The 24,297-nt window shown below is 41.8% G+C and overlaps 1 protein-coding gene across 1 annotated transcript in view; it reads left to right on the top strand.

Moving 5' to 3' along the window:
• The window catches only part of ppfia4 (PTPRF interacting protein alpha 4), a 62,803-nt gene that overhangs the window by 28,796 nt on the left and 9,710 nt on the right, over positions 1 to 24,297 (top strand). The window contains exons 3-14 of the mRNA XM_028575634.1: positions 14,357 to 14,458; positions 14,747 to 14,911; positions 16,788 to 16,862; positions 17,466 to 17,537; positions 19,249 to 19,487; positions 20,762 to 20,894; positions 21,465 to 21,599; positions 21,853 to 21,936; positions 22,768 to 22,899; positions 23,049 to 23,111; positions 23,910 to 24,001; positions 24,118 to 24,247. Coding sequence (XP_028431435.1) covers positions 14,357 to 14,458; positions 14,747 to 14,911; positions 16,788 to 16,862; positions 17,466 to 17,537; positions 19,249 to 19,487; positions 20,762 to 20,894; positions 21,465 to 21,599; positions 21,853 to 21,936; positions 22,768 to 22,899; positions 23,049 to 23,111; positions 23,910 to 24,001; positions 24,118 to 24,247 — 1,422 coding nt within the window. The remainder of the gene's footprint in view (positions 1 to 14,356; positions 14,459 to 14,746; positions 14,912 to 16,787; positions 16,863 to 17,465; positions 17,538 to 19,248; positions 19,488 to 20,761; positions 20,895 to 21,464; positions 21,600 to 21,852; positions 21,937 to 22,767; positions 22,900 to 23,048; positions 23,112 to 23,909; positions 24,002 to 24,117; positions 24,248 to 24,297) is intronic.

The raw sequence follows: 24,297 nt of genomic DNA on the forward strand, positions 1-24,297 counted from the left end.
CTGTTCATATTACTGCCTGTAGTATCTGTATAGACTAGTGTTCATATTACTGCCTGTAGTATCTGTATAGATTAGTGTTCATATTACTGCCTGTAGTATCTGTATAGACTACTGTTCATATTACTGCCTGTAGTATCTGTATAGACTACTGTTCATATTACTGCCTGTAGTATCTGTATAGACTAGTGTTCATATTACTGCCTGTAGTATCTGGGTGTGTCTGTGAAAGTGTTGTCATGATAACGAATGGCCAGTGGATATGTTTATAAACATGCTTTGATGTCTGTAATCAAGTTGATGAGCAACACCTGCTGAATCTGTCAGCTGTGCTGTGCTTCAGCTATTCAGAGTCCCTGAGAGCGAGCTCTCAAACAAAGCCTCATAGTGGCAAAACGATAACTGCTATCAGTCAAATGACGTCATCCTAAGCACCACAAGGCCTTTGTGAACGTATCGGTATAAAATTTATATGGATAAACGTAAATATGTGGTCATATCAGCGATTTCAAAAAGTGGTTCGTTCAGTGTTTCGCTGGGAAATATCCAGGAGTTTTAACATTGGAGCCAATGGAGAAAGATATGGACCTCTTGTCATTTGGAAGCTCAACCAGCCAAAAGCAAAAGGCGTATCACAAAACTGAGCAGATTGGCTGAGACTAGACAAAAATACCTATGTTTTGATGTATAAATTGTGTATGACAAGTAGATATTGTGGGCGTGAGAACAATTTATTGGGAAGGGACAAAGATCATTTTTTCGAAGCTTCACCCTCTAGCTATGACATCATCCACTCTAGCTCACGCAATACACACTCTGTTTAATCGATAAAATTTCCTGAAATGATCACTAAACTTAAACAGCTTTTTAACAAAAACTGTTAAAGATATCAAACTGAAAAGATATAGCCTGATAGCTAAATATTTCGTGAACATTTTAAAGTTTGTTTGGTGTCTGTAGGTGAAAGTATGAAGGAGCTGAAAATTCTGGGAGCGGAAGAAGATTTTAAGGAGTTGAAGGCTGCTCTCATTCACTTCAAATATAAAAAAAAGTGTTAAAAAGCTTAAAATTTTAAAAAGTATAAATAGAAAAAAAGTTGAAGAAGTCCCATCATTAGCTGAAAGAGCTGCACATTTGAAAAGTTGAATGGTTTAAATAGCTGAAAGTATGCAGAAGTTACGGAGAGCCAAAAAACGTACGGAATAATAATAATAAGAAGAAGTATATAAAGAACCGAATAACAATAGTTGGAATGCTGTAGAACAGCATTCCCACTAATAAAGAACCGAATAACAATAGTTGGAATGCTGTAGAACAGCATTCCCACAATTAATCCAAAGATAGTCGTATAATTGTTTGATGCATTTTTAGCCACACTAGCAGTGTTGGTCCACCACTTTAGTCCAGACTGAAATATCTCAACAACTATTGGAAACATTTTCATGAAATTTTGTAAAGACATTAATGGTCCCCAGAATTAGCCTATAAAATGTGATCCCCGAATGGATTGTAATAACTTTGGCGATCCCCTGACTTTTGCTCTAGCACATCATCAGGTAATTTTTGGGGGTTTTTAGTCCAATAGTTTTAATGCTATAACACATTTTAGCGTGCTAACATGTTAACTAAGAAAGTGAACATGGTAAACATACTTGCATAAAATCAGCATATGAGTATTGTTGATGTAATTCCAAACATTTACTAGTTTCAGCTTCTCAAATTAGAAGATTTTGTGCTTTTCTTTGTCTCATATGATAGTAAACTACATCTGTTCAAATTTTGTCCTGTTAGTCAGACAAATTGAAGGTGTCACTTTGGTTTTTGAGAAACAGTGATGGACGTTTTTCTGATAGTATTCCCGAGACTAGAGATTTGAGTTTAAATTTACAATTTAAATCTTTGCATGTGTTATTTATTTAATTTAAGGAGAGAGAGCTTTATTTGTCAATCCACAAGGTACATGTAATTGACAGTTGAAGTGTATCTTACACAAACCCCTATTTTTACACACAGCACACACATGCAACTTGGGGGTAGCGCAGGGTCAACCATGGTTCGGTGCCCTTGGAGCAGTTTAGGGGTTCGGTACCTTGCTCATGGGGCACCCAGGAGGAAAACTGGCATCTTTACAGCTGCCATTCCACTCTCCATACTTGCTTGGTCCATACGGGGACTTGAACCGGTGACCGATCCAGTTTCATAAGCCAAGTCCCCACAGATACCATCTGTATCAGCATACCAGCAAATACATCCTTATCTCAGTCTCACTTCTCAATCACTGTCACTAAATGCAGTTTTTAGTAAGGTATGTTACTTTTAGTATATTAGTTATTTTATTTTATTATCATTACGGTGCAAAAAAACAATTCAGCATTTCCAATTTTTTGTTAAACCAATTTCAATATAATGTTGATTTTTGTGGTTCGGATTCAGTGTGCAGGTGTTGCTGTCTTCTGCAACCAAACCTACGCCCCCTTATATATATGTGTGTGTGTGCATTTGTGAATGTATTTGTATCGTATGTGATAACGGAGGTGATGGGATCGGAGGGTTGCCCTCTGCTCCATGTTTTGTTATGATGTAAAATGGCTGCTCTCCGTTGAGGGAAGGTTCAACTGAGATTAGCAATGCTTGAGAGAAATAGGGAAGAGAGAGGATGGAGGTGGGGGGGAAAGATGAGAGAGCAGGCATGGAGTAGCTGGAGTGGATAGAGTGTGAAAGAAGTAATCAAGTGTAGTTAGGCAGCAGCAGGAGGAGAGAGACTGAGGTAGCAAGGAGAGAAAGAGAGAGAGAGAGAGAGAGAGAGAGAGAGAGAGAGAGAGAGAGAGAGAGAAACTGTCAGATAGAAAACTTCTGTGAATTCTGCTACAGGAAAGCTCTTTCTGCTCTTTCAAATGTGTCAAGGTTTTGGAGCTTTTGTCAGTACTGCTGATGTGCATGTGTGCTTTGTGGTGTGTTTTTTGTTTGTTAGTGTGTTCAGTGGTTTTTGAATGGTTTCTTTTGTTTTCGGTCTCTGACAATAAACTCAGGTTCTGCCAAGTCGGGCTCCCACTGATGTCAAGGATGAGAAAAGATCACCATACATGAATTCTTACCAGCTTCTGTTGTCACTCTTGTAATCCTGCTTCACCAATTTGTCTTAATCATGGACCTAACTCTTTGCATGGGCAATTAGTCAGATTCATTTCAAAGCTTTCTCTCTCTTTGGACACCACCAGCTACTCTAAAGCTGGTAAACTGGCCTCCTCACGTGCATATTTTGCCTGTTTCTGTGTGAAAATGTACACATGGTGACTTTGGTTTGCTACTAATTTGTGTGAGCACCAGGTGCTGCCAGTAGGGGTCTCTGTCTCACCATTAACCCAGATGCCAGCAGTGACCGGTGTGTTTGGCTACTCAGTGGATATAACAGCTGAGGTTCGAGCCTGCAGTGAGCTGCTGTCAGTGGTGGAAGTCACCACAATCACTAAAAAATATTTTGATGTGTAGGGACTTGTCTGTCTCACTGATTCATCTTCTGCGCTCTCTCTCTCTGTCTGTCTGTCTGTCTGTCTGTCTGTCTGTCTGTCTGTCTGTCTGTCTGTCTGTCTCTCTCTGTCTGTCTCTCTCTGTCTGTCTGTCTGTCTGTCTGTCTGTCTCTCTCTCTTGCTCTCTCTCTCCTGTGAACATTGTTTCCTTGACAAACACGTGCAAGCAAGAAGACCGGTGGACAGGAATCATTTTCTATATTTTTCTACATCCATGCACTAGGCCTACCACTCCCAATGGTTATAACGTTAAATGAGCATTTTAATATGTTTTTAACTGACTGAAGATATGGAATTGTTGACTGGGTGAGCCCAGTGTGTGATGAAGCACAGGAGAATAGAGGGATGAGAATTAATGAATGAATAAAGAGGGGAGAAATGCAGAATGTCACATCAGTTGTAACTAATAAGACATTGGCACAACTTAATCGTAGAGACACTCTAGTGTAACACGCCCATCACCAGTGTTACTTGACAAGGATCCTCTACAAGCACAGAAGACATTGTAAGAAAAACTCTTTTTGGAATGTTTTGTATTCCACCTGTCGAGTAAAATTACTATTATGCTATGTTCTTTAGGTGGCAAAAAGGCTCTGGCATCATAAATATGTTATAATATTTTGATTAGGAAGATTTGACCCATTAATGAGGAATAGATTTTCATGTCATGGCACCAAAAGAGAAGTTAAGAATCATGAGTCAAATGCCACCCATTGCAGTGCATGACGATAAAATATTGTTGATATTCTTTACTGCATAAAAGCACCGGAAGGTGTTTCAGACTCCTGTCAAGTGCATGCACTGTAAAATCCTACTGAGAGAGGAGGGACAAAACAGGCTGCCATTTAAAAATAGAAAGAATCAGCACACACAATGTCATGCTGGAGGAAAATGGGTCTCTTGAATTTTTGTTGAGTAAGCAGTGACAGGAGTTTTTATTTGAGGAAATGGAGTGTTTAATTTCTTGCTAATTCTTGGCATTAGTTCCAAATGTGACTCACTGCCTTAACTTTAGTTAATTTCCTATCCTGGCCTGGGACACACATTTATACAGTTTGATAAAGTACTTATTGGACTTTAACTATCCTCAATTTAGGTCATCCTGTTTGTCTCATCTCCAGTTTTTCCTGCATCCACTCTGTGTGTGTGTGTGTGTGTGTGTGTGTGTGTGTGTGTGTGTGTGTGTGTGTGTGTGTGTGTGTGTGTGTGTGTGTGTGTGTGTATAATAGAGAACAGGTGGCCTCAGCCCCCAGCAGTCCTTGTCCAAACCCTGCCTCATCCTTCCTCCATCAGCTGATCACTATGAGCCTCTCTGTCTGCTCCTCCTCCTCCTCCTCCCTACATCCTCATCATTTCTATCTTATTCTTTCTCTCTGATCAAAATCATCCATGTTTACCTCAACCCCTGCTCTCTCCCTCTTTTCTCTGCATATCACTGTTTATCCAGCTCCCTACCCTCTCTTTTATCTCTCTCTCTCTCTCTCTGTCTCTCTCTCGCTCTCTCCTTACCCTTCGTCCCCTGCTGTCTTTCGTCCCGGCTGCAGTTAGAGCAGGCTGACTAGAGGAGTGCTGTTGTCCCGAGCGGAGGGCATAGGGAGCAGCACAGAAATTCTCATCGAGCCCTGCTACACTTAGTCTCGATCAGGACTCAGAGGAACTTTTTTCCATCTTCATCACCCTCTCTTCCCATCACTCCTCATCCTCTTTACCTGTTTCTGTCCCTCTTTTTATGGGGGGTCTGTTTGAGGGATCTGATATGTTTAACCTTCACCATGAACCCAACAGTGAAGATCCATCTTCAGAATGGGACCCACTTTAACACCTACATGTACCAGGTAGGGACTCAGCACCCGTACAGTTTGTGGATATTAACGGTGAAGGATTGTCTCCAGCTCAAATCGCTCTCTGTGGTCTCCACGTGTCCTTGCCTGAGTATTGATTTCAGTGCTGATGACTCTTTTCTAGGACTGAGATATGGCCTTCTCTCCGCCTCTTCCTCCCCCTTTCTCCTTTTCACCACCATGCCTCAATCAGGCTGCGAGCAATGATTAATGCTTCGCAGTGATGCAAATTGCATATTGGTTTAGAAATGTGGGCACAACCCCCTCCACTAAGGCTTTTCACTGGTTAATGTGGCTATAGTTGCATGTTTTCAACCTCCAATTGTCTAAGAAAATAAAAGAGATGAATATCCGTCATGCACTGATGAGGAATTATCTCTTTTTCTTTGACTGCTGTGCATGCTTGGTTTATCCCATGTTTGCTACAGCATATATGCATGAGACAGACTCTGCTGATGCACAACAAAAACTCTTTGTGTATCTCCTTTCATCCGAGCAGAGGATGTATTCCCCTCTCTTCCTTCCTCTATTTCTTTTTTCCCTCTTTCTGGTGCAGGTTTTCTTTTTCTTTTTTAAAAGGAAAGCGGGATATGTGAGAGTGGATGCTATTTTTGGCTGAGGCCTTCAATGGGCACAGAGAAAGTTATAAAAACCTGCAAGGATTCAACACCTTTGTTTGCTGAACCATAAGAAAATGATATTTTGAAAAACAGAGAGAGGGAGACAGAGTTGATGTGTCAGCTAGGCAGTAAAAATCTTTTTTGCTGCATCAATCAACTTTATGGCCAATATTCAGGGTATTAAATGACTTTTGATATGCATGTTCTTATAGCATTGGGTTGTTGTTGTTTTTTGCCAGGTTTCGTTTAAAAGCCTTAACAAGTGGTTAGAACTCTTCTAAATTTACTTATGCTTCGGAATTCACATAGAAATCCCCCTTTTCCAAGGTGTTCAGATTCTTTTTTTTTTTTTTACTGAGTTTATTCAAGCTGAGCACATTTGCTGTTGTGCTAGACTATCAGCGCTTTAGAAGTGAGTCCAGAGCTGCCATGGCTTCAGTCAGTCTTGGCATTATCCCTAATGTGCTTCACTTATTTGCTCATGACTCTCAAAGATTATGCAGAAGCCTAATTTTACTGCATTTGTCTCTGCCCTGAAGAATAATCCCCCCCAAAAATGTGTTTGCTTTTTTTTTTATTTACTTTCCATGTTCTGCAATTTGAAGGGAGAAGCATTTAAAAGAAAAAAAATTAGTGAGAGTTGTTCCAACACTCAGGGGTGGAGATCTGCCAAGTGCTGCAGTCAGCTGCTTCACTCCCCGGCCTCCAGAGCTGTCACACCATCATGCAGAAGGAATATCTCTCAGCGGCTTTGTGCAGCTTTGTGTTTTAGCGTGTGCACCCGCGTGGATGTGCGTCTGCGTTCACCTGAGGAGACGTTCATGGGAAGTTTGCATGCCGCTCTAACACTTCACTTCCCTTAAGAGCTGTTGCCATGGCTACCGCAACAGATTACTCACTAGCCTACTTGGGGCCAACACCCAGGCAAGGTGTTGTGGTGGTGGGTGGGTGTCACAGTTCCCGTGTGTAAGATTTTGGCAGAGGAAGGTCGAGCCCACCTTTCGGCTGTTTGCCGCCTCACTCTCTCCGCAGTGGGGATGAGTTACAGATCTGTGACATCTGAGTCTCCCCGGGGACTCACTCATTCTCGAGTCCCTGCATTCATCTTCAGTGTGGCACTCCTTAGTGATTTACCGAGATCCACATCAGAGTTAATTTAGTGTCTTTTGGTGCGCGCAAGTGAGAGGAGCTCAGTCATTCTAAACGATCTCTGATGAGGTGTCTCCTTCTTCTTTGCCTTTCCACAGCAGATGATTCTGTAGGTTCTTTCATTTGCACTGTAGAACTTTCTTGCACATTCATGCAGAATTGTTCAAATAAACACCTTCTACCTTGGTTTCTGGGTCACAATACATTGACGGAGTTCAATCAGTCAGACTTTGCTTGAGTTAAAGTCTAAACTCAGACTCTTTCTGTGTCATTATTGCTGAATGACTAAAGGAAAAGCAAAACTGATGATGAGTGCTTTAAGGAACCGCACTAACTAATGCCCACTTCTGTGCTCAAGAAACATGTTGAATTCATCAACTCAAGTTCTGCTGTTCTTTCCAAGATGCAAAATACACTCTGATTGCTTGGTGGTGTGCACTTGGGCTGTAAGCCTCCCCAGATTATCATAAATGATATTGCGTACCACAACCCTACCCTGTGAATCATTCGATGTGTGAATGAGCCGATAGCCGTGTTTACAGTTTCCATCGCTGTCCTTTCTTGCTTAGTCACATATTTCCTCTCTTCCTCGCCTTCCAACAACTGCTGCTCACAGAGACGATGTCACCGTCACTGTTCTCGGGCTTTGGCGGACATCGATTTGTATTTGTTTTGGCTTCAGCCTCCTGTCTTGTTAATCTACCCACACATAGAAGAAGTTGCCATGAAGTTAGAGGCTGTTTGTTGCTCAGTGCATTCATTCTTTTAAAAGGTATGTATCTGTAATCTTCAACACATCGCTGGAGTTGTTTGTAAATAGAGAGGGGTAATATATAATTCTGTAACCGCCTTTCCTTAGTTAGCATTACTGCTTTCCTGTTTTCCCCAAATGGCCTTCAGCAAGATGCAGAGAACAAATGTAAATGTGTTCTATTCTGCTGAGAGTTATACAATGAGTGAAGGCAAAGAGAGTAGTTGTGAAAGCAACCATGTGTTAAGAGGAAGAGACTTTTCTAAAGGATGAAATTAAACTTTGTATTCAAAACACAACAGAATGTCTGGTTGCATTGCAGTAAAGTTAGCAACTGGTAAACAACATTCACTCAGTGTACAGGGGAAAACAGAAACAAAAAGAATGAGCACAGAAAAACTACTGCTGTGCAGCAGTGATGGAGTACTCGAGTTCTGGACTCGAGTCTGAGTCGAGTCGCCATTTACTGGGTTTGACTCGACTTGGACGCAACGATGACTTGGAGTTGGATTCGGACTCGAGGATTTATAAAATTGGATTTGAGTTTTCATGAAATACGACTCGGAAGATGGATGAAGTTTCTGGCTACTTCTATGTGTCTTCTAAGTCACATTTGATATTAGATATTAATATCTCCGCCCATCACTCACCTTTTCTGCCGCCGAAACTGTGATTCACGCCTTCATCGCTTCCAGAATTGACTACTGCAACAGCAGACTACCCCCCATAACCTCCGCTATCTGACGCTCCTCTCCCCACCACTCATCTGACCTGGGGTGACAAAGCTTTCACCATTGCAGCCCCCTCCCTCTGGAACTCCCTACCCATACACATCCGTGACTGTACTGACCTGACACTAATCAAAACACACCTCTTCAGATTAGCTTTCCCCATACAATAGTCATACATTTCTCACCGGATAGCTACTGGTTTTATTGTTTTTAATTGCTTTTAATATGCTTGTTTTATGTGTTGCTTTTATTGCTTATCTGTATTAATGTGATATATGTGCTGGTTTTTACTGTAAAGTGTCTTTGAGTACCATGAAAAGCACTATATAAATAAAATGTATTATTATTATTATTATTAGTAGTAGTAGTAGTAGTAGTAGTATATAGCGTGCTTAACTGTTTCATACAGGTCCTGGACTCGGACTTGAGTCTGACTCGAGACGCTATTCTCTGGACTCGTGACTCAACTCAGACTCAAACTCCATTAATGGTGACTCGACTGGGACTCGACTCGGACTCTTCTTTGATGACTTGGACTCGAACTCAAACACTGGGGACTCGAGACTTGACTCGGACTCAACAGCTGGTGACTTGACTACATCACTGGCTGTTAGTTGTGTGAAAGTGTCATAATCTCTCACTGATTTGGCTATCCATTTAAAGACAACACACTGACACTGAGTTGGTTGCCTCACTCCATGCTTCTCTTTTTTTGTACTGATTTTTAGAGCCTCCAGGCTGCAAGAACATTGGGTTAGGGTTAGGCTTCATTTTTCAGCACCGGAGGTTGCCGCTTGGGTTGGACACTGCATGTCTCAGGACTTAACGTTACAGTATTACAAGTACATCTGTTACGTTAATTGACTAGCTAGACGATTTTTGAGTACATTCTTAAAGATATTGTGCAGTAACGCAGTTGAGGCACAATCAGGAGGATACTCTGTCTTTCTTTTTTCTGTTCCATATCTGAGAGGGCTGTCTTATGACAGAGATGATGATCCCAGTTTTTTCACAGCACTTTGAATTGGAGAGAGATTCTGTGATTGATGCTTAAATGATTATAGTCAGGATGGGCCTTTCACAGTGATCGTGTAGTAACTCAGTGTAGTAATTAAAAGAGCTACTTCATTAGTTGTGCAGACTTCAAGAGAAGTAATTGTAGATCAAGATCTCAAGAGAGTCCTGAGGACAACAGAAGAATTAACAACAGTGATAAGACAGACAACAAAACACAGCTGTTAATGCTGTTTGTATGTGCTTTTGTGTAACTGACACACAAGCACATACAAACAGCATCAAAACAATGGCAGCCATATCTAAAAAAGTCCAAAAATTAAAAGTTTAAATTCATGAAGAAGACATACTTTATTGGAGGGACATTTTTACACTCTGTTGATATTACACATTGCACACAAGCCCAAAAAACACACACACATGCACAAACAGGTTATAGATGCATTGATGGAGAGTTGTCAGAGTGAGGCGGCTGCCCATTAAATGCACCCTGAGGAGCTGGGTTCGGTGCCTTGCTCAAGGGCACCTCAGCAGTGCCCAGGAGGTGAACTGGCACTGCTACCAGTCCACACTCTACACGTACAGTACAGGCCAAAAGTTTGGACACACCTTCTCCTTCAATGTGTTTCTTTATTTTCATGACTATTTACATTGTAGATTCTTACTGAAGGCATCAAAACTATGAATGAACACATATGGAATTATGTAGTTAACAAAAAAGTGTGAAATAACTGAAAACATGTCTTATATTTTAAAGTCTTCAAAGTAGCCACCCTTTGCTTTTTTTTGATAACTCTGCAAACCCTTGGTGTTCTCTCAATGAGCTTCATGAGGTAGTCACCTGAAATGGTTTTCACTTCACAGGTGTGCCTTGTCAGGGTTAATTAGTGGAATTATTTCCCTTATTAATAACAAACAGACAGACATGACAAACAGGAAACCAAAAAATGATCATGTAATTTGTGATGACTGCTAAAGCATATTCAGGTGTGTGGTGTAGGTTATCTCTCTACAGTGCTGACATATGAGCACATTACACACAGACCGACACACAAAGTACAGGAGCAAAGGATAAGTGCACTCACAAAACTTTATAATTTTTTGGATGGCATTTTTGTGTGTGAGTGAGACTTTTTTTATCCGACTGCACTCCAATCTCTTCCCCTCTCTCTCTCTCTCTCTCTCTCTCTCTCTCTCTCTCTCTCTCTCTCTCTCTCTCTCACACAGATTTTTTTTTTCCATCCTTTAATCTGAACTGCTTAAAGAAGCGAAAGGGAGAAATCCCTTTACAATGTCTGGGCTCAGCAGTGTTTGGTAACCACTTGCTATCTCACATTGTGGTTGGATGCAAAGGAGCTGCGTTCCTCCAGACGCCCAGAAACTTCTCTCTGCTCTATATGATATACTCTCTGACAGATGTCGAGGTTGTGTTGTCAAAGAGCTGCTCTCTATATGAAGCTGAATAAACATCCTTGGATTTTTCTTGGCTCATACGGGTTTGGGGGGTTAGGATTGCATAGACAGTGATGTCTTATATTTATATACATTTTATATGTAACACTTGACTCTTCTGTTGTGTGCAGTAACACCCCTAACAAAGGTTGTATACCTTTATCTATTCTTACTGTAATTATTTGTCAGTGCATGCTTGTCACATTTGTTTTTTGAGTTGAAGCAGTTTGTGGGGAGATGCGCAAGGCTCCTGAAAGGCAGAAGGATGAAGGGATGAACTACAGAGTGCGAGAGGTGACCTGTTGAGCCTTTTTGCCATGATTGAAAGAGACAGTGAGCGCCAACATCTGTTGGTGGATTTGGGCTGAGCTCCTGTCTATTGGTGCGCCCCTGTGGAATAAGGGAAAGTAAAATGAACAAGCTGACCCATTTTCCCCCCTTTCCTCCCATTGCTCATTCCCTCTCTCTTCCCTCTTCAGTCGCTCCCCCCACACACACACACACACACACACACCACACTGACTTGTGTTTGGCTTGCATCATGATGGGCAGTGTCAACAACGATTCAGATAATTTTGTGTGAGTTTCTGTGTATAAGAGTGTGTGTTTCTCTCAGGGTGCTTTCAAACCTGCCTCATTTAGTTCTGTAGTACTGTTGGAGCAGGGGTCTTCAACGTGTTTTAGGCCAAGGACCCCTTAGCTGAAAGAGAGACGGACGAGGGACCCCCTAATATGTATTGTATAAAATTGAATTGCATATTAAACTGGGCCTACAATAATGTGTAGGGTGTCCTAAAGCCTTCAAATGTGCATACCTTTTTCTGGTGCATACAATATTAAGCTATTAAAATAATAATTGTTGACGTATTCATATAAATGCCCTCTGAATTCTGTGATTTACCAGAATGCATCTTACTGTAGCCTATACAAGGCATATAGGCCTACTTTATTTTGCCATAAAACTGGGATGTTACAGTAATTCATTTCTTATTGTTAGAGATGATTTTCATACTTGTACCTGGTTGTCCAATCACACCTGTTGTGGTTACACATGCCTTCTTGATAGGGCCAGACAGGTGTCACTCAGGTTTATTGACAGGTGTATTGCTGTACTAGCATGTAAGGACAGCAAAGTGCAACATTGCTGATTTCAGTTTTAAAGAAGAATTTCTTTGACATGCCCAATGTTCGGGTCATCATCCGTGAGAAACGTGAGAGCAAGAGTGCAGTGTCATGGCCGCAGGGAGCACCAGGACTGTGTGTGTGTGTGTGTGTGTGTGTGTGTGTGTGTGTGTGTGTGTGTGTGTGTGTGTGTGTGTGTGTGTGTGAGAGACTAGCAGAGAGAGCATAAGCCTCTGGGTATTGGTTTGGACTAAAGCCAAGCTTACAGGAAATGCCAACAAAGCACCAAGAGATGTTCAAACAACATGCACACACACTCAAACAGACTCGCACGCATAGAGGCATAAACACACAGATGTACACACTTTATAAACAAACAGCCACCCAATCTCTGCTACAGTGTGTCAAACCACAGAAAATATTAAAAATCAACTTCAAGCATTATCTGTGTGAGTCACTGGCTTTTTCTCTGCCATACACTGTAACAGCAAGAGTGTTACCCTCTCACCTTGTGTAAATCTAATCAATGTCAGACGGAATAACAGAAAATCAAATGGGTGAGGGGATTAAGTATGGGGCTTGGACACCAGGAAGCATAATCAACAAAAGAATTTACTGCTCAGATAGCAGCAAGACAGACCTTGAAATTATAGTTGTACAAGAAGGACAAAAACGGGCTGACATTCCAACCCTTTTCTTCTGTGTGAGGATCAGTTTACACTGCTATGAATTATCTGAGTGGGACAGAATGTGGAGACATTAAAATCCCAGACCAGAGCAGGTGAAGCTTATTATTTTCAGCAAAAGAAATCTGACATTGTCAGGATTTGTAAAACTCTTTTACTAGTTCACCCCAAAATGAAGAACTGCCAGGTAAAATGCTATTAAGGTTTATTAAACCAAACACACAGCAGGTTAGTGCTGCATTTCCACCACAGCCTTCTCCTAAACTATCAAAGTTAATGGCGCCATCTCTTTACAGCTCCAGAAGAGCATAAAATGTCCAGCAAATTTGCAATATATGGTTGTTTGTGGAGCTGTGAAAAAGGTGGTGCTACTATCTTGAATAGAGTGGGAGTCGGCTGTGATGACACTACATGAAATAACGCACTGCACGCTCAACAAACTTGGAGATGTATAGATAATGATTTGTAATGTTGTGGTGAATTAAACCTTTAAATGTTAGGAAGTGTGCCCTTGCTGCATAAGACCTCAAAGCCTATTTTATGTATTCATCCTAATCAGTACAACTACTTGATGTTATCTTGTTACAACTGCAAAATGACAATGTGACTAACAGAGAAGTCAACAGTATCTCAGAATTGTGCCGTGCCACCCGTTTGTACAAAAGGACTGAATTCTTGACTGAAAAATTGCTTCAAAGATGCCATTTCTGACAGAGTGGAGTGGATCCCAACCAACCAGAAACGATTGTGAGCCAAATTCTAGTCGCTCATCAAGGACATCTGGAGTGCTTAAAAGCTTCAGTAAAGTACACAGCCATCTGTCAACATTGAGGAGCATGAACAGCGAACATTAATAAATCAAATGGCTCTCAAGTGAAATAAACTTTTCTCACACAGCTAAGAATTCATTTTGAATAATCTATTCTCAGTTCAATAATGAAAAGTCCCTCTATCATCACTGGGAACGTATCAAAAGATATGTTTAGACATTTCTATATTCAGTGTTGCAATACACATCTGTAATATTATGGCTCCCAAAAACCCAGAGGAGGGCGCTGAGGTGGGAAGAGTGGCACAGGTTCAGTTGTGTTTATGCAGATTGTATAGCACAGAGCCATTTTGGTCATTTCAACCGCTCAGACCACCTCCTATCGCAGGTGCACAGAAAAATTTTCCCATACAGCATCCCTCTTTAAGAAGAACTGCCCATTATTTACATAAGCCTGACCTCTCTTCAACTGCTGATAAAGTATTCTTCCTATACTAGCAATGTGCTCATCCTGTGCTGCTCTGCCCCAGGAGTCTGCTTGTGCCACCAAAATTGCAAAAACCTGTCAACCGTGCCCACGTTTGCACCCTTGCACAGCTGCATATGTGCTCAGTTTCACAAAAGTAGAGCCCATTATGTTGATCACTGATACAGTATTAACCTCTGTATGGGTGTTGTGTGTGTTTGTATTGTGTAGGAGTTTGCCACCCTGACGAAGGAGCTGAACATATGCCGGGAGCAGCTGCTGGAGAAAGAGGAAGAAATATCTGAGCTGAAAGCTGAAAGGAACAACACCAGGGTGTGTGTGTGTGTGTGTGTGTGTGTGTGTGTGTGTGTGTGTGTGTGTGTGTGTGTGTGTGTGTGTGTGTGTGTGTGTGTGTGTGTGTGTGTGTGTGTGTGTGTGTGTGTGTGTGTGTGTGTGTGTGTGTGAGAGTGCGTGTGTGGTGATGCTGATGAAAACAAACAATGTTTCTAAGCTTGAAATTAGTATTCTCTTTGGTCATGCATGCATTCGTGTGTGTGTGTGTGTGTGTGTGTGTGTGTGTGTGTGTGTGTGTGTGTGTGTTGTGTGTATGCTGTACTGTAGTTGCTGTTGGAGCACCTGGAGTGTCTGGTGTCTCGTCACGAACGCAGTCTGAGGATGACAGTGGTGAAGAGACAGGCACCCCCACCATCTGGAGTCTCCAGCGAGGTGGAGGTCCTCAAAGCCCTGAAGTCGCTGTTTGAACACCACAAGGCTCTGGATGAAAAGGTGGACACACACAAACACACACACACACACACACACACACACACACACACACACACACACGCATGCAGGGGAAACAACTGCCTCATTTGTTGTCTTCAGGACATGGTATTTCCATCAGTCCTGTCCAGTGGTGGAATGTAACAAAGTACAAATACTTTGTTACTGTTAAGTACATTTTTCACGTATCTGTACTTTACTTAAATAGAATCAATAGTGCATACTTTTGACTTTTACTTTCTTACATTTTGCAGCAGTTATCTATATTTTCTACTCCACTACATTCGTACGTTCTACGTTCTGTTACATTTTCGTTAGATTTTTTTATCAGTTTTTCCCTCTGCCAAAACGTCTTCCTGGCCGTCACACCGTTTGTCTCACCAGTGAAGTTTGGTTGCCATAGATATATATATGGGGCACCGCCGATCCTTCATTGGCTTCCAAGCCGGCTCTGGTGCTCCAGAGTCCGGGCGCAGCGCCACTGACCCTCGGTAATACAGCCTCCGGTGAAAATGAAAATGTTTGTTTTTTATTATTCCCGTTTTTAAATCATAGTTGCCACCTATTTGTCTCCACAGCGTCGTTTACTTCTCCGCCAGGCTGCGTAAGACGCGTTCAAATCGTTCTTATTTGGCTGGACCTCTTCACATGGCCTCCCCATTCCGGCTGCTTCACACACTTTTTTTGCTTACGCTCCAATGGTTAAAGGAAATAAAACCGTCTAAAAATACATCCATGAATAATACCAACCGCATTCCGATTCTAACAACATATTTCCGTTTTATGCTGGTTAGGATAGGAACTTTTTTTTAAAAGCCTGGCCTTGTTTGTGGTTGTGGACAGTATGGATACTGTTGAAGCTCAGCATCAAAATAACTGAACCATCCCTTTGTAAATCACGGGTCACTAGACACAGTGCCCTCACTGACCAAGGTGCAAACTAACGAACTAACCAACTCAAAGGTGCTCTAAGCGACGTTGGATGACGTTACTTCTTGTTGACGTTCGAGGTATTTTCAAACAAAACGAAACTAGCGCGCCCCTTCCTCCTCCTCCTCATCCTGTCCCCTCCCTAAAAAAGCACGTGACATCGCTTATAGCACCTTTAAAATACAAATAAGATTAAGAGAATAAATCGTTATGCAAGTACTTTTACTTTTAATACTTAAAGTACATTTAAAATCAGGTACTTTTTACTTTTACTTAAGTAGGGTTGTCATTGTGGTATTTCTACTTTTACTAAAGTAAATATGTCTCTGGTTATGTGTACTTTTACTTAAGTACTGAGATTCAGTACTTCCTCCACCACTGGTCCTGCCATACACACCACTTTGTTGTTCCTCATTTGTCTTTTTAACAGAATTGCTAATTTAATTCTGATCAATTTGATTTTGCTGTTTGTCTTCTCGTTGTTATGCTGTTAATGAACCTCAGCAGAGTTTCAGAGTAACAGTTGCCCATTGAAGGGAAGCGATTGTTGCTGAAAGGCTTTTACAGTAATGTGAAACCTATGGAGGAAGTCTTCCTTTTGCATTAACAGCATACAGCAAACAACAGAAAATTAAGACAGAAAATTGGAGAAAAAACTGTGAGAATTCCTAATAATTCATAAAATATTATATTATATTTATATAACAGGGGAAATAAAAATAATAGCTTTTTTTGTCCAGTTGAGGCCCCAGACACTATTTGACAATGTATAGTACACAATACTTGTTATACTAGCAAAGTCATTTAACACGTGAATTGTGAGACCCTCTCTATTTCCAGATTAAAATTCTCTGTTTCTAAATTATATCGAGGAGTGTGCTATTACATAAGCGTGTTCTCGTGTTTCTGGACTTTGTCTTGATGTGTGTGTTCTTGGTGTGTTTGTCAGGTACGTGAGAGGCTTCGGGTGGCTCTGGAGAGGGTGTCCACCCTGGAGGGACAATTAGCTTCTAACACACAAGAGGTGAGGGTGTATGTGTATGTGTGTGTGTGTGTGTGTGTGTGTGTGTGTGTGTGTGTGTGTGTGTGTGTGTGTGTGTGTGTGTGTGTGTGTGTGTGTGTGTGTGTGTGTGTGTGGTTATTGGTAAGTGAAACATCTGTTTAATCCCTTGCAGACATCAGTTGAAGCCTCCAGTCTGATCTGATATGTCTTCTCAGCCCTCTGTTCATACCCACACTCATGCACAGGCACACACTTGCCTTCAGTACTCTTCTATTTAAAAATGTAATTAAAGAAATCATTCGGAAGATAAAAAAGTATGCTAAATATTTACAGCAGGTTCAATTAGAGCAGAATTCTAGTGGGTTTGTAAGATTTAAAGTCAAAACCTGTTGAGTTTCCATGATTACATAGCAGAGCAGCAGACCCTCACTGAAGCCAACTCTCCCTCCTCTATACTGAGTATAATTCATATTTTTGTAGTAATGAACAATATGATAGGGCATGTTGTCTGAAGCATGCTTCCCTTTGAGAGGGTCAGAGTTGTCCTTTGATTCACTAAGGGGAAAAGAAAAGCTAGTCAATGCGTGAGTTTGTTCATTGTTCTTTTCTAAATCTACATTGCAGTTGAACATGGTGAGGCAAAGGAAGGATGGCGACTCATTGGAGCGAACAGATGGATCCAAACCTACATGGAAGGTCTTCCTGGCTGTGTGATTGTTTTTCTGCTCTGTGCTTTATCTAATGTCTGCCTATAGTGTTTGTCCGTCTGGCTTTCAGTCGCTGTCTTTGCCTCTTTCTGTCTTTCTTTCGCAGATTAACACATCTACTCACACGCACATAACACTCGATAGGTTAATGGAGCTTAATGTCCCATGAATCCTCTATGTAATTCTGATGAGATTCAAACTCTTGTTCTTTATTTGAGCCTTGTCCTACATGGTTTGAGGCCAGCTCAGCATCAACAAGCAGACATTATGTAACTGTGTCTGGGTCCATCCACAGGGAGTAACAAACCTGCCTGTGATTAAACTGCAGAGCCTGTTTGTATTTAAATGGAAATCGCCCTCCTCTGTACGGGCTGGCAGCCGAGGAGGAGCAGCACAAGGTCCACTTACTTTGGCTCCTATTTCTTTGGCTTAAGGATAAAGAAAGCAATAAGAACGATCAATACAGTAGTTTTATTAAAGGAAAAAAAACAATAACTTATGTCACAGCATAACCATAACCCTGGGAAAACTTGATATTATCATTACTCACCTAGGGGCTTCCAGGGCTTGGCTGCCGCTGCATATATGAATCTCCACAGATAAGTGTTCAGCTGCCAGGCTAAAGATAAGGTGAAATAGGCCTACCTGTCGCCTCGCTGCCCAGGTTGCCACGCCGATCTGTCACTGGATCGGCTCGCTCTCGGTGCTCCGACATTGGCAGTTCATTTGTAGACATTTAAAGACGCGGACAATAACTTGAGCACAACTTAATGGGGGACTAGGGGATCTCCGTCACAGCATTCAGAAACAACATCTCTTTCTGAAACTCTGAACCTCATCCCTCGCAGCTGCCCTCAATATCCCTCTTGTAAACTAGCAGTCTCTGGGACTAGGTAAGCCCCACCTACCCCGTCTGACAGCCATGCAGAACAGCCAATAGGAAAATAGGGTACCGTGACACTTTAACACACTTTTGAAACATTAAGCAATATGAAGAGCAAGGAGAAGATGAGTGAGAGAGAAAAGATGAGAATGCATAGAATTGCATAGAGTACGAGCGTTAGGAGGAGTGTAGTTTAGACGTCTCAGAGTGTGAACTATGCAAACATACACTGTCGGGACATTTATCCAGGACACCCTGGATAACTTTTTCATCAGGAACCCTAACCAAGACAATGTTTTGGGCCATGTTGTACCTGATGTTTGCTATATATGGGGCTGTAGAAGGCTATTTCCAAAGTCCCTGGGAGATCAAATGAGTTTATATGGCTAACTATTATGCACAATTGCACAAATCACTAGGTGTTTTTTATTACACAGTGTTTCTGTGTATGTTTAAGGTATTCATGAGCTGGCAAAATTGGAGCATGAGTGAGCGGAGGGGGTCCAACTAACTTTTGCTGCCCACAGTGTTGCCTGTCTGAATGTGTCCCTGAAGGTTTATTTAATTAAGGCCCTTGAATTAACTGCACTTTAAGCAGTGAAGAGAAGAGAAACAACATCAAAACAACAACATGGCAGCCGAACCACACACATCCACCCTCATATGCATAACATTCAACACTTCAATCTAGGTCATCCAACTTTATCAGTTCTACAACTCTCAAAACCCTTGGCCCATATGTGTGTCTCAGTCCTAAAATACATTTTATGTGAGAATGTGCATATATTGCCATTCATTTTGTTTGTCCACCTTACAGAGACTGCCCAACGGCTCCATAGACGCTCACGATGATGGCAGCCGGGTGTCCGAGCTTCAGGAGCTGCTGGATCGGACCAATAAGGAGCTGGCCCAGAGCTGTGAGCACTCTGCCACTCTCAACAGCCGCATGGCCGACCTCGAGGCAGAGCTCGCAAATGCACGGCGAGAACTGAGCCGCAACGAGGAGCTGTCAATCAAACAACAAAGGGAACAGAGAGAGGTGAGAGTAAAAGAAAGGTGTGAGTTACAAAATCCTTTTTAAGTAAAAAGCTAATAGAATTTCACATTCTGCTGTTTTGTGGAGCCATTTTGTTGCTAACAAGCCATCACCCGCCATTAGCATCCCATTGACTGCCATTCATTTTGGCGTCACTTTGACAGCGAATAACTTTACATCTGAAGCGTTTAAAGTCTTTATTTGTCGATTGTTTATTTCTAAAGAAACACGACAATGTATAAAAGGCTCCATTACCTTGTATCTCAAAAAATAGGATAACAATTGTGTCATAACCACGCGACTTACTGTCGCATAGTAGAGGAATTACCGTATAGTACAGGAGAAGCTTGCAGGCAGTTTCAATTCACATTAGCTGTTTAGTTTAATTACTGATGTTAACTAGCATTTTAGTTAGCAATAATTAGCCTGTGCCTATGTTATCTCCTTACATATACCTATGCTCTCCGTATCTGCAAGATTCGGAATGATTGAGATTTCTCTTGGCACAGCTACCAGAAGACTTACAACTTTCAGACACGTTGCTCACGTCACATCTACATCATCAAGCTCAGTTTGCAACTGCGCAGTAACACTCAGCCATCAACAGAAAAGTGCTTCTAATATCCTTCACTGGTCTCCGTCCAGAGCAACGGGATCTTTTGGTCAATTTATGTTAATGTCTATGGAAAAAACATGGTTCTATAGTAATGCATTACTATATAATTTAAAAAAAATACATCTCTGTTCCCATGCTATTGAGATTTATCACTCCTACGAATAAACTGTACATGTAAGCAGATGGCTAGGACTGACTGAACTTGCATTATATTGTGTTGTGTCAATGTGTTTTAGAGACCAACTATAGCACCTAGTGTACCAGCAACATACTAGATTGTTTTGAAAGCAAAGGGGTTTCCTAAAGCTGTTTACTGTAACTGGAGTTTATTTTTTGATGGTTAAGCAAAACCACTATTTACTGTAACTACTTTCCAGTATTATTCATTAGTACAGGTGTATTATTGTCTAAAATACAGGTGTGAAGTGAGGACAACACAGATGTGTAAGTAGTAACCACGTAGTCCTCTCACAAAGCTTCTTTATTGATTGCTTCAGCTACTTGGCTTTTGCATTTTTGTCAATCATTTGTTTGATTTTGATTTGCTGTTGGTGGACACTATTGACACACAATACAAAAATGGAAATGGATTAAAGGTAGAAGCCTCACCATGCTCATTGTTGTAGGCTTGTCTCTCATGATTTTCTCTGTTGTTTTTATGCCTCTGCACCCACAGAGAGAGGATATGGAGGAAAGGATAACAACATTAGAGAAACGCTACCTGGCTGCTCAGCGGGAGACCACACACATCCACGACCTCAACGACAAACTGGAGAATGAACTGGCCACCAAGGACTCGCTGCACCGACAGGTAACAACACTAGCCAGACTGAGTACCGGACTGGGATTTAAGCACAGTGTCTGAAAAACAACAGCAACACACTGAGCTGCTCCGTCACAAATCAGTTAATGAAGCCTGACATAAAGACCTAAATCAATATCTATAAATGTGTCATGTTATTATTTTGCTGTTGTTGATATTCAGGCTTCCTTGGATATGTTGCAATCCTAATGTGTTGTTAAGTGGCACCAGAAATGGCACATTTATCTTGATGCAAGGTGACATGGGAGCTATGGATTCAGGTTTAATGTGCTATCTCTTTCTCGCTTGCAACATTTTAATATTTCATGCCTCAACAATGTCATCCACAATAAAGCTGAAATAGTGACTAAATCAGAAAATCATGTGTAGTTCAGGGTCAATCTATGTTGAGCTCCACATGGGGGAATACCAGAAACATCCTGCATTTCTGCCCATGTGTCATGCCCTGCTACTGCTGGCTGCACTGCTAATTAAACCTCTCTTGTGATCACACTAATGTGTGTGTGTGTGTGTGTGTGTGTGTGTGTGTGTGTGTGTGTGTGTGTGTGTGTGTGTCAGAGCGAGGAGAAGGTGCGCCAGCTTCAGGAGATGCTGGAGATGGCAGAGCAGAGGCTGGCTCAGACCATGAGGAAGGCTGAGACGCTTCCAGAGGTGGAGGCTGAACTGGCACAGAGAGTGGCAGCACTTTCCAAGGTAATACATTCTCTCTCTCTCTCACACACACACACACACACACACACACACACACACACACACACGCACGCGCATGCACGCACACAAACACACACACACAAACACACACACACCAACACAGAGCTGTGGAAAACATAGCTAAGGATGCAGGATTTTTACATGTACAAAACAAAAAAGAAGCATATGAACATTGAACACACTTACAGACCTTATAGAGGCAGTTGTACTTACATGTAAGTGTCTCCCCCTGCAGGCTGAGGAGCGCCATGGCAATGTGGAGGAGCGGCTCAGACAGCTGGAGTCACAACTGGAGGAGAAGAACCAAGAGCTAGGAAGGGTGTGTGAGCATGTGTGTGTGTGTGTGTGTGTGTGTGTGTGTGTGTGTGTGTGTGTGTGTGTGTGTGTGGGGTGCGGTGCGCACACCAGCCCTGCAGGGTATCTCTGACCTCTCACTTTGTGTGTGTGTGTGTGTGTGTGTGTGTGTGTGTGTGTGTGTGTGTGTGTGTGTGTGTGCGGGCTGATGCTTCACATTAGTTGGACGCCTTGACTCATGGCTCTGTGCTCCCTCATGCATACACGTACATGCACGAACACACAGGACAGACGCACATGTGAAGAGCTCTCCATTTTCCCAGTGCATTGTTGCATGAATTTGAACCAAATCCACATATCTTGCTGCTACACAATCCCCCTCTCCCCTTCTATAAGACTGATTGGCTGCTATCTTTAGACTCTGAATAATTCACGCAACGCTAATTTCTCTCTCTATCCCTCTCTCTGTGTGCGATCTCATGACTATATTTAGTTAAAGGAGCTCTCTGAGGATGCAGATTTGTGTTTGTGTGTGTCTGTGTTAATTTACTCTAATAACATTACGGTAGAATATGTATTTAGGCACATCACTTCCCATTTAAGGGAAGGTGTTTAACCCTTTTTTCATTGTCACGTAAATGACTGTAATTAAATCATTCTGGCTGTGCGATCCATTGTTGGCCAAGAGGACCTTTATCTGGCAGCTGGTGATCTTGGGCTAAATACACACTTCATCCTTTAATCCATGCAGAGATGCTTGATTAGCTGCATAAATACACCCAAATAGAGTCTGTGTTAAAAGAGAAAATTTGATGATGTCATTCCCCCGCCGTCTGGTTCTCTCTCCGCTCATCAGGCTCGTCAAAGAGAGAAAATGAATGAGGAACACAACAAACGTTTGTCTGACACCGTGGATCGTCTGCTCACTGAGTCCAATGAAAGACTGCAGCTCCATTTGAAAGAACGCATGGCTGCCCTGGAGGACAAGGCAAGGCCTGTACACATGCATTCATCTAAGCAGCAGATCATATTGCTGTTGTTATTGCCCCACAGAACAAATGAATATGCAGTATAGCACATGTTCTACTCGGACTCACAGATTTGTTTTGACATGGTTCGATGATTTCTTCCGTCTAGAACTCCCTGATTCAGGACCTCGAGAACTGCCAGAAACAGCTTGAAGAATTCCATCACACCAGGGTACTAGGACTTGAATCAATCACCTTGAATCAATCACTGAAAACTACAATTGTGTCCTCACTTCCAATTTATATTCCCCAAATCTAAAGTGGAATGTAACTTAAGTATTTACTTTTGACAGCTGTAGTTAGCTGTTACTTTGCTAAGATTGTGCATAAAACACAATGATGACTTTATAAAATATAAGGCATGATTATAGATTAGGCTAACTAGCAGTATACACATTGAGTAGCTGAAATTAGCTTAATTTGACCGGCTATGAAAATAAAATTATGTGAACACCTTCAAGAAACATTCTGGGAAATATGTGTATTTGATTTATTGCAGAAAGTTAGATGATAAGAAGATGATCAATATTACTCTTGTGGCTGTATGCTAAACATGAAGCTACAGCCAGCAGCCGGTTAGTTTAGCTTGCTTGAGTTTTGTTAACTTTGGACAGAGCCAGGTTGGCTGTTTCCTGTCATGCTAAGCTAAACTAACCATGTGCTTCATGTAGCTTCATTTTTACCGTACAGACACGAGAGTGGTATCAATGTTCTCATCTAACTCTCGGCAAGACAGCAAATAAATGTAATTTCTAAAATGTCAAACCAATATAACAGGGACAGGGGACCTCCTGTTGCATAATGACTAGTTTAACCTTTTATACTTTTAGTGCATTTTACTGCTAATACTTGTACGTCTTTTACTCTTTACTATTACTTGTAATGGAGTACTCTTAAGGAATAGGTATTGGTACTTTTACTTAAGTAGGCAATCTGAATACATTGCCTATAATGCCCCTCTCTCCCTCAGGAACGGCTGATTGGAGAGATTGAGAAGTTAAGAAATGAGATTGACCACTTGAAACGCCGCAGTGGAGCGTTTGGAGATGGAACTCACCCTCGGTACACACAGACATACTGTACACCTCCTCCGCACATGCTCTCTCATATACACACCCTCTAACATGGTGCTATATAATGTACATTATTAATGGAAAGCTGTTATGTGTGTGTCTCAGGTCTCACCTGGGTAGCGCCAGCGACCTACGCTTCTCTGTGGTGGAGGGCCAAGATGGCCACTACAGCACAACAGTGATCAGGCGGGCACAGAAGGGCAGAATGTCAGCGCTACGAGACGACCCAAACAAGGTGTTAATGCTGTCTTTATCAAGCCAAAACAACCCCACAGTTCCTCACAT

The sequence above is a fragment of the Perca flavescens genome, chromosome 4 (genome assembly GCF_004354835.1).
Source record: "Perca flavescens isolate YP-PL-M2 chromosome 4, PFLA_1.0, whole genome shotgun sequence".
Lineage (NCBI taxonomy): Eukaryota > Metazoa > Chordata > Actinopteri > Perciformes > Percidae > Perca > Perca flavescens.